Here is an 11,298-nt window from a genome sequence, read left to right on the forward strand (position 1 = left end):
AATCCCCTCATCCAGATCATTGATAAAGATGTTAAAGAGAAGAGGCCCCAACGCTGAGCCCTGAGGAACACCACTGGTGACCAGCTGGATTTAGCTCCATTCCCCACCACTCTCTGGGCCCAGCCATCCAGCCAGTTTTTGGTCCAGTGAAGTGTACACCCGTGCAAGCCACAGGCAGCCAGCTTCTGCAGAAGAATGTTATGGGAAACAGTGTCAAAGGCCTTGCTGAAGTCCAGGTAAACAACATCTACAGCTCTTCCCTCATCTACTAAACAGGTCATTTGATCATAGAAAGAGATTAGGTTGGTTAAACAAGACCTGCCCTTCATAAACACATGTTGACTGGGCCTCTGACTAAAACACTCCAACGGCCTCTGGCCACCTGACTATCCTGTACATGGCACAAGATGACACTCAGGATGACCTGCTCCATGAGTTTCCCCAGCACTGAGGTCAGTTTCTACACAGAACAGTTTCTTCCCAGTTACCTGTGTTATAGCGAATGCTGCTGCTTTAGCCTAACAGCTCATGCACTGAAACCAGTGCAAGACTTTCTACAATCTTAGTGAACAAGCAAGCACCTCCCTCTTGGCATGTAAGTGTCCATTGCAAACCGAATCAAACAGTGCCAAACTCAGCAGCCTCTCAGAAGTGTTACCCTGCTCTGAGATACCTGCAGCCTTCTGAAATTCATCCATATGTTGAGGGAAACCTCCTGGAAGCCACAGCACTCAACAGCACTCCGGCAGAGCACTTTGAATTGTACTACACTACATTATGTAGTCTGTGGCTGCAGAAAAATGGCTCTGTACCTCATCACCTCCACACAAGTGGCCAAAAGTGAGAGATAACTAAAACACATACTTCAGTTGACTAACTCTACTAAAACAGAAAAAAAAGGCACAAAAATTGCTGTAAGACTTATCCCTTCACACTAGCCATAAAGAAACCAATGTGACAGTGTCCTGGTTCTGCTGGGACAGAATCCTAGGGCTGCCATGGTCTGCTGGCCATTAGCAGTTTGGTGTCAGCCGGGGCAGCTGACCTGAGCTGGCCGCAGGCATATCCCACACCGTAAACATCATGCGCAGTATAAAGGGGAAAGTTTGCTGAGGGAGCGCCTCTTGCTTGGGCTCCTCCTGAAGACTGCTTTCCTGTTTGTTGTGACCACTGCATGTTCATTGGGCTAAGTATACCTTGTATGCTTTATATTGGTATTAGTTTGGCTGTTTCATTAAATCCATTTTCATTTCAGCCTGTGGGTCTCCTCTCCATTTCCTGATCACCCTTGCTGGCTGGGGACGGGGCACTGGCTGATGGAGCAGCTGCTACGGTTTAGCCCCAGATACAGGCTAAATGTAGACAAACTGCTAGAACATGAACCATTTGCCGTTTTGTTCTTCTACTGGTATTTTTAGCATTACTTTTTACCTAATCACACTACGAGTGCTTTGGGCTAAGAACAGCTCTGTCTGTTGGTACAAGGGCTAACAGAGCAGGGGCAGGCTGCCAAGAGTTCCAGTGCTATACATAAATCACAGTATCACAACTGAGACTGCAGAATTAGTACTGTGCAGCAGTATCAAAGAAACACTGCGACTGTACTGCAAAAGAACAAATCAGGCCTCATTCCTAAGCTCTGGTTTTCCCTTCAGCTTCATTGTTGTCTAGCAGTTACCCAATGCAGGCTGAATGTTAAGCAGTTTGCGTATTTTAAGGCCAGAGGATACTGTATCTGCCATTAAGGGAAAGGCTCTTCACAATACTTTGCAAAGGACAGTGAACTGTCACACTAGCTGAGAATGAACCTTTGCTCTTTCTGCCAAGGGTACACAGAATTGAGATATGTCTTGAAGCACTGTCCAGAGGGGTTTGTTTCCCAGTCTGCATCTACTTACAGTCCATGATCCTCCCAGCTAAAGAGTCCGCGCTGAATCCAGCAAAGACCACGTTGTGAACAGCACCAATCCTGGTGCAAGCCAGCATGGCTGCTACAGACAGGGGAGACACAGACATATAGATGGCCACCTTGTCCCCTTTCTGTATCCCGTATTTCTTCAGGGTGTTGGCAAGACGGCAAGTCAGATCCAGAAGTTCCCTACAGCACAGAAGCAACATTGTTAAGTGACTGCATAACCTGTTTTATGTGGGGGGAAAAAAAAACAAAACAAAAACACAAACACTAGAACCCAGCAATGCATTGTCATCACCTCTGGACCTTGTCATCTCAGCAGTATAGAGCATCCCAGCTTTTGCATCCTAAAAGAAGGGTGGCCTAGGGTACGGTAAGAGCCAGACTGCTCCTGTCACTGGAGAGAGAATCAAAGAGTGGCAGATAGGCACTTGCTGCAGAAGGATGAGCAGAAGAGCCACAGGTGCTGCCAGAGCTACCAGACTCTGGTGTGGGTAGAGCAGCCAGCAAGTTAGGGGTTGTCCTGATGCCTCCATAAGTTAGTGTCTATTTTAGCCATCCTTGATGCCTTTTTTACCTACAAGGCTCAGACAAAAGCTACTGGGAACATATTAGGATAAATACTAGATGAAAAGGAAGCATTGTCCAAAGACTCCCAGCACCATTTGTGTTGGGGAACTGCTCTAAGTACATCACAACTATATTATCTTTAAATTGCAAGGGTAAACAATGCATTTGCGTGCATAATGAAGAAAAGAAGTCCCAAGACAGTTGTGTAAGGGACAGATTTTACAAGAATCTCATCAAACCCAGATCACCCACAGACTGAATTCTCCACTGTCACTTCACCCTGGTGTGCCGGAGAACCCAACAGCCTTGCAGAAGAGATACTGCTCTGAGTAAAACTGCAGCCACTCTTGCATAGCGAAATTGGGGAACAGTGAGAACAGTAACAAAGGCTCTTTTCACAGGGCTTGCTGCTGCAACATGCAGCAATGTTCCTCTAAGGAACAAAAAAGCAGTTTGGGGGCAAGGCCTCGCACATACACCTATTCTGATGCCTGCACAGGGGATAATACCATTGCAGGCATGCCTGGGACCAAGATGCTGTTATGAACTGAACAGCTCTGGGTGCCTGCAGTGGAAGGGCTTTCAGAAGAAGAGAGATATAACTGCAACAAGTGAGGAGTGGTCTCTCACACTAAGGTGACCCTCATGAGGGGCAGCTGAGCATCCTTTACTGGTGCCAATCATCAGCTCAGAGGGTAAGACATGCAAACTCTGCCAGGAATCACAGAATGGTAGGGATTGGAAAGGACCTCTGAAGATCATCTAGTCCACCCCTTCTGCTAAAGCAGGTTCACCTAGAGCAGGCTGCACAGGATTGCATCCAGGTGGGGTTTGAATATCTTCTGCGAAGGAAACTCCACAGCTTCTCTGGGCAGCCTGTTCCAGTGCTCTGTCACCCTCAAAGTTAAAAGTTTCTCCTCATGTTCAGATGGAACTTCCTGTGTTCTAGTTGTGCCCATTGCCTTTTGTCCAATCACTGGGCACCACTGAGAAGAGTTTGGCCCCATCCTCCTGACACCCACCCTTCACATATTGATAAGGATTGAAAAGATCCCCGCACAGTCTTTTCTTCTCCAGGCTAAACAGACCCAGGTCTCTCAGCCTTTCCTCCTACGAGAGATGCTCTGGTTCCCTCATCATCTTTGTGGCCCTTCACCGTACTCTCTCCAGTAGTTCCCGGTCTCTCTTGCATTGGGGAGCCCAGAACTGGACACAGTACTCCAGATGCAGCCTCACAAGAGCAGAGGGGGAGGAAGACCTCCCTCGACCTGCTGGGCACACTTTTCTTGATACACGTCAGGATACCATTGGCCTTCTTGGCCATAAGGGCACATTGCTGGCTCATGATTAACCTGTGGTCCACCAGGACTCGCAGGTCCTCATCCCCAGAGCCTCCTTCCAGCAGGTCAACCCCCATCCTGTGCATGGGGTTACTCCTCCCCAGATGTGGAACTCTACACTTGCTCTTGCTGAACTTTATTAGATTCCTGAATGAAAATTGTCCTCTGGGTTCAGGAATTCACTGAGTACTGAAGCCCAGAGGAAAGAGAGAGAGACCTTCTACTCCCTATCACACTCATCTTCAACCTGTCACCTGTGAACTCTTAGGGGTCCATAAACTACACCACCAGAGACTCAAAAAAATTTTAACAAACCAATGAATTTTGGGGGTCTGCATTCCATAATAAGCTGTGAAGCACAAATGTATCCTTATGTCCCAGGCCACAGCTGTGAAAAAATAAACACAACCAGTTTTCAGCTGGCAGCTAAGCTGCAAATAAAATGAAATATTGTTTCTGGTCTATCAAAGATTGCTTCCCTTTTTTTTTTAAGCCAGTGCAAGTTGGAAATAGGCAAAGCCCATTGACTTTGTCAGTGTCATAACAAAACAATTGACTAAGAATAATTTTGCATCTTAATTCTTAAGATTAAAACTCCATTTGCCCTATGAGGGCAGTGAAGCAACACAGACAGAGAAAGTATAAAAATATACATGATACAGTGATGGCTGGAGGGATACTACTTCCCTGCCATCTTTTGGAAGATAAAGAAAACAAGCCTCGAATCCCAGCTGCAGCACTCTGTATTATTTTAAGACTATTCCTACAGCATAAAGTAAATAGACCACTCCTGAAGCACAGAAACTCAGAGAGGTGTGCAGTGGCTTTACTCCGGACTGAATTTGCTCCTGATCCCCCACAGCTAGAGATCAGCCTAAACTCTGAAGCGCAATATTCAATACCTCTTCAGAAGCACTTCAGGACCATGCTACCCACATAAGTGCACAGTCTCTTAGATATGTTATTTTGCTTTACTTTTACTGAGTTCATGAACTGAGTGATTGCACGCAGTAATGAATTCCCACCCAAAGCTTGGTTTTGTGCCTTGTCCTGAAAGGTCACATTCTCTGGCCCAAAATACATCCAATGAATCCGTTAAAGGAAAAAATTCAGTGTGGATAAATATTAAGGAGCCAAAACAAAAGTAAGCTGCTCAGCTGCAAAGCACAGGAAGTAAAACAAGCCTCAGACAGGCAGCTGTGAGAGAGCAAAACAAAAACCACTTATCTGCAATGGGAAATACCCAAGTGCTTTCAGAGCTGCAGCCCCCTTCTCCTGAACTGACACACCAGAAGAGCTCTGGCTAAGGAATCCTTTCTGAGGAACTCCATGGTTTGCTTGCTTACTCAGGACTCTTGTGACTGTGATGGCAAAAGCTCTCATTGTTTTTTCTACGATTAGCCCCAATTTAACATTTGCTTAACAAGAGCGTGACACAAGCACCAAGTCTTTATCCCTGGATCTGTTTTGCCTTCTCCTTTGTGCTCCGAAAGGCCAAGGTAGGAAGGCTTGGCAGTGGAGGTCCCTTGGCAGTGAAGCACATGGGGGAACAGACAGAAAGGCAAACAGAAGGTGAAGCCAAGAATTTCAAAAAAGAAAAGCACAAATCCCTAAGCGTCAGGTGTCTTTTGGCTCTTGGAGCAGTAATTCAGGCTTCCCCTCCAGTTCAAGAACGGGATTTAGCAGAAATGCTGTGTCAGGAATCCTTCCCTCGACTCACTCTTTTCACATACGTTTTGCTATCTAACGGGCAGGCAATTAGTACATGCCAGGAGGTTACACATTGCTAGTATTTAACTTAGACACTACTCAGGGTGGAATGAGCACCGTGCCCTGCAGAACTGGGAGGAACAGACCTAACCAAACTGAGCAGGAGGAAACTATGTCTGTCATCCTTCCCACCTGCTACTGCTGCCAAGCTTGGCACTGCAGTCCCTCCGTCACACTAGGTTAGAAGAGCCAAGAGCACTTCCGGCCTCAAGCCCAGCACTGCCCCACCTTTGTTGCTGCGTTGCCCCACGTTGGCCACCTTCTGTACTTTACTGGCAAAGGCTTGGAGTAGATGTGCACTGCTTCTGCAAACCACAAGAAGAGGGAGAAAGGCAAGCAATGCTCGCCGTGTTGCTGTCTGCCTGCACTCTAAAGGATTTCAGTGCAGGATGGTGCAGAGCAGAGCACTACGCTCAGTAGAGGCAGGCAGGACAACCACTGGAGATGGACAAAGCCACAGGGCACATAGAGGGTCCCAAGGCACCTGGTTGCCTGCGTGCAAGTCAGGCAGACAGGAAGATTTCAGCAGAGCTACTGCAGGAGAAGACCACGTGCTGCAATGAAAGGAAGTACCCAGCCCTTTTAGACAGAGGCAGCCAAGAAATTGCAAAGTGAGTTCCTGGTGCAACAGTCTGCAGATCCTCTGCAAAAGCAGAACTTACAGCAAATAAGAGCGCAAAGAGGGCAGCAAACACCACTTCAGTGGGTAAAGTATCAGGGTGGAGATGAGAAATAGAGAAGCAACAACCAGTTGGACTCAGGAGGCAAGGCTGTTCGCACAGAAGAAAAAAAACCATATATATAACATGTGCTTTTAAAACAAAGCAAGCCAGGGAGAGGGTAGGTGTGTTAATGAACACCAGCAGGGAAGGCGAGAAATTACGACATATGGAGAAGGTTCTAGACTTGCTTTCGGAAAATGTCATCTTTTAACTGAAAATGCAAACAAGTTCAACCCATTCATTGTACTGCAGGTGTGAGGTAGATAGCCACTGAACATGGATTTCACGTGAATTTACCCACTCCAACCCCGCACCTCCAAAAGCGGAAGGAAGCACTGTCTTACCCCAGTTACATGCATGCACGCAGTGCATGTGACACACCGACAGGCTTTAAACGCCATGCACAAGAGCTCTGTGGAGAGCCAGCTCTCCCTCTGCACCAACAGGTAACATAAGCAGGGAGAGGGTGGACTGCACATAAATCTCCCACACACGCACACCATTTTTGTAATGGCCGCGCCATCACAGAGCTGCTCTTGGGTTTGCTCTCCTGACCTGCAACCTGCTGATTTCTGTGAGCTTTGGAGCGTGCCCTTTATGGAGATGTTTCATGTCACGACCTGAGAGAAACCCATCTCCTTTCAGGGACAGAACAATCCACTCTCGTTGTTTCCCTGCGACCCTGTAATACAACACTGCCACAGCAGGCAACAGGCCACAGGCTTCGCACTGAGTTTGCAAGATCACGGGAAGGCAGCTTGCAATGCTCGCTCTGGGCTCTTCTTGACCTACCTGCAGCCTTGTTTTTCATGGTTTAGCTGTAACAGCAATTCTTTTAATTGACCAGGTAACTATGGCTAGGGTTTTTATGCTTTATCATCTTTTCATGCTACCATCACAGGTTTACAGCCCTAACTTACTCAGGTTGTATAATGACGTATGTATAAGGGCTGGTATGATAAGAGGCCTTGAGAAATGGAGGCACAGAACATGGCATGAAGGGGAACAGGCCTAGAGCAACAAGAGATGGAGTACAGGCTGGCACTGGCAGCCCCATGCCGAGAATTGCCAGTATAAGAAACGTGGACCTGATGCTGGATAAAAGCAGTGTTAGTAGTAGCCAACAGGGCCTCCTCTTTCTTTTTCTGTAATAATTAGATCTTGACTAACAAAGTTAGAATGTTAAGGGTTCAGTTATACTGAGAATAAACTCCTCACTCTCTCTATACAAGGTGTGCTTCCTTTTTGCCCATAAACAAAGACTTTGAGGATTAACACTGTTCTCGTCTGACAATCTATTTACCTTTTATGTAGGCATCTCCTCAGCTATCACAGTATCACTTCCAACACAAGACGTGCAATGCTGGCCCTCCAGCAGAGCCAGATCACTCTTCAGGCCAGCACTTTTGTTTAATCTAACAGATGCAGCACTGCTCTCCCTGTCTTCACAACATCGCTGTTAGAAACCACCAGACCATATTTCCCCCAGATACAGTGATGCCTCTGTTTCCAAAAACCATCACTCATTGTCTGGAACAACGACTCCTGTAAAAACCATCACCAACGCATGGCATTTCTCTGACACATTTTAGGGATGCCTGGCAGAAACATTCTTCCAAGAAGCCTGATACTGTCTTTCACCACAGCAAGACCGTCTGCAGTTTTTTAAACAAATGAAGCCAGTTCTTTTTACATCCAAAAAAATTGTATCTAGACCTTCTTTGGGAAGCAGCCTTTTGCAAAGCATTCCTAGACATTTTCTCATATATTCAGTGTGTATTGATTCAAAGATTGCCGGTATAAAACCCAATAGCCAATGTGACTATTGAGCCGGTATTCTTTATTTACGGATTCGGTCGCACAGGGAGATTTTCTTGCCATTCTATGCGCGTTTTCAGGGGGTCCGATTACATCATTTATACAGTTAACTACTACATATGCATTATCTTTCCAGGAACTAACAAGAATATTATAATCATTTGCCCCAAATTCGTTTACATAGTCCATCCCTCTCTTGGGCATGCGCAGTGTCCTCTGGTGGTCATCAGCGGTGGTCGTTTGATTCAGGTACTAATAAGAATATTATAATAATTCGCCCCAAATTCATTTACATACTCCGTCCCTCTCTTGGGCATGTGCAGTGTCCTCTGGTGGTTTTCAGTGGTGGTCGTTCGATGAAGGCTAGAGTCTTCCTCTTTGATGAACTTTTCACTCTTCTGTCCTGACGCTGCTCTCTTGTGTTTTTCTGAGACAGCACATTCCTACTCCAAGTTAATTAACTCTTGCCTTCATTATCTTTTTTAGGATCCTTTTACCCTGATTGACTGCCTGTTTTGCCCAGCCCACCTGCATCCCAAGGACAAGGCCTTCATTTACAACTTAACTGATCCCTGTCTTCTCATTATTTATGATTTAAAAAAGATAACTGCTTAGCAGTAGTTTCAGCCTGATCCAAACTATTTGAAAATTCAAGTCAAATGCCCCAAACAGATTAGTGTAAACAAGCAAACAAAACAAAACACCCCAAAACCCAGATCTGGGCATCTCAGCCCAACACCCTCACATCTCATATCCTAGCCGTTGCTCTACTGTGGAGCAGCAGAGCACAAAGCCTGCCTCCATACCTCGCAATCACAGCACCAAGGACACTACTGTTTGAGATGCAGGTTCAAGTCCCACAGCAGGTCTTCACAACCATCCCTTTTTCCTGGGTCAACATTCTGGCCACAAGGATAATGCACAAACCTATTCACTCCTCATTGCAGTTTCTGTGACAGTGCCTCAGCTTAACTCTCCATCTCCCTCACTTTTTGCTAAATAGAGAAAGCCTGTGTTTCCATTTTTCACCAAAAGGAAGACTAACAGAAAAACATGAACCACAACACGAGGCTTTTTGGCTGTAGGTTCAATTGCTAAGGCAAGCACAACTGTCCAGCCTTCCTGCCGTCATCCTGAACGCAAGGCAAGGAAAACCTCTTGTGACCTTTTTCAGAAAGTGAAAAGTCCCTGAGCTGTCTTGAATGTGGAAAGCTGAAAGCCCGGGCATGATTTACTTGCAACTTCAACTGAGGAAGCCAACACTGGAAAGAAGGAAAAGAGTTTGCTGTCAATGAGAAACACTTTCTGCATTGCACAGCCTTGTAAGTACCCACATGGCTTCCAGCTGCAGCCTTCACTGTGTCCTCTAACACAACTTCTACCATTTCAGCTCAGGCTGAGGAACCACCGCCCTTAGCTTGTTAAAGGCATAGCTATGATGTGGCTAACAAAGACGTCCAACCTACCTTCTCTCCCACCTACCTAGGACCCTATGAAAAGCCATCTAGGGCCCTAATTGCTGGCCCCTCGGCATTTCTCTCCCTACTTTGTATTTTGCATTTTGAACACTCCCTCTGCCTGCACCACTTTCTGCACCGGAGCAAGCTCCTTTGTAAATTGAACCCTTCCACTGAGAGACAGACTGTAAGCATTTGCAAAAACAAGTTAGCTAGTGCATACTGCTGTTCACTTCTTCACACAGCTCCTTTGGATTTTGCAGTGCTAGGAAACATTGGCTCACAGATGGCTAGAGACTGTGGTAAACAGGGGAGCACCAGAGAGAATAAATAACTCCATGGTGAACAGGTGAATATCTGGCATAACTTTTAACTGCTGTCTTTAACATACCCTGTTGCTGAGCTTACAGAGGCTGCAACCCAACAGCTCCAGCCACCAACTCCACCTGTTATGTAAGGCACTTGATAATATAGCGCCCTTTGAAACCAGGCTTCTTCTGCAAGGTTTCAAAGCTCCTGGGTCCTAACAACATCCACAGAGCAGGACAAAACACTCCCAGTCAGGCTGGAGCTTTCTGCCAATAAATTCAGCAGGCTGCTTACAGCAGCATGCTCCTGGGGGTTAACTGTTACTTTGCCATTGCCCTACTAGTGAGTTTATGGTGGTCTAGCCTCAGAGAGCCAGACCTCTTGATAACAGATTGGCATGACCTGCCCCCAGTTTGCTAACTGCAGCCAACGAATCCCAGGAGGGCTGCAGGCCCTGTTGTCACAAAGCAGTAAAAAAAAGTCTCCTGCCTTACAATTCAAAACTGGAGATTATTTGAAGCTTTGCTGAATTTCTACTCAATAAAATGAAACCCAGAGTAGGGGCGGAGGGGAGGGGCGCAGGAAGAACAAGAGGGGCCAGGTTTTCCCAAAAGGCTGAGTTGGATCAGCTAGAGAGACTGGACAAAACTCAGCAGTGAAGATCCTCACAGCTGAGTTCGTAAGAGCAGCAATCATTGTTCAAGCAAAACTGAAATGTTTCACCCATGGCTTTAAGTATCTTTGTCAATAAGGAGATGTTTGGATTCCTTTCTTAGCCAAGAACACCTGAACTCATCTGCATAAACACAACTCACCTTGCTGACAAGCATGCATAGAGATGTGGACTGAATTACAACACAGCCTCACCAGCTCTCGGCTCCTTGCAAGCTCGTCAGTTAGTGGGGACCCTTATTTCTCCCCAGGATAAGCAAGGGACACCACTTTCTACGTAGCTGTGTTTCTTGCCAATACATGGCGGAGGTCCCTCTGATCCACTTCTATTTGCAGGCTGTGATGGGAAGGAGGCCAGCATTCAGCTGTTTTCTTGCCCCGATAGCTCTCCAGAGGAGATGAGAGAACACCCACACCAGCAGCTGCACCTTTCCCTATGCCACCCAGGGTTTATCTATAAGGAGAAGCAGCTCCCACCACCAAGATCTGCAAAGAAAATAATACAAAAAACTGGTGCCTTGTACTTCTCTCACCTGAGATCCCAGGACCTTCCTCAAAGCTGGCCCATAAGGCTCTGGCCCTGTTAAAGTATTTACCTTCTTAGTGCAAGACTTTAAGGCTGCTGCCCCATTAACAGCATATCCAGATCCTAAGGCAAGAGGCACATCTCCTCTGCTACAAACACCAGAGGTCGGGCTCTCCTGCTATCCAGCATCCCTCTCATTCCT

General features: G+C 46.5%; 1 protein-coding gene across 1 annotated transcript in view; it reads right to left on the bottom strand.

The window, feature by feature from the left end:
* Positions 1 to 11,298, bottom strand: part of ACSS1 (acyl-CoA synthetase short-chain family member 1) — a 34,849-nt gene that overhangs the window by 20,485 nt on the left and 3,066 nt on the right. Inside the window, exon 3 of the mRNA XM_010140632.1 lies at positions 1,899 to 2,098. Coding sequence (XP_010138934.1) covers positions 1,899 to 2,098 — 200 coding nt within the window. The remainder of the gene's footprint in view (positions 1 to 1,898; positions 2,099 to 11,298) is intronic.

The sequence above is a fragment of the Buceros rhinoceros genome, unplaced genomic scaffold (assembly GCF_000710305.1).
Source record: "Buceros rhinoceros silvestris isolate BGI_N320 unplaced genomic scaffold, ASM71030v1 scaffold10007, whole genome shotgun sequence".
Classification (NCBI taxonomy): Eukaryota; Metazoa; Chordata; class Aves; order Bucerotiformes; family Bucerotidae; genus Buceros; species Buceros rhinoceros.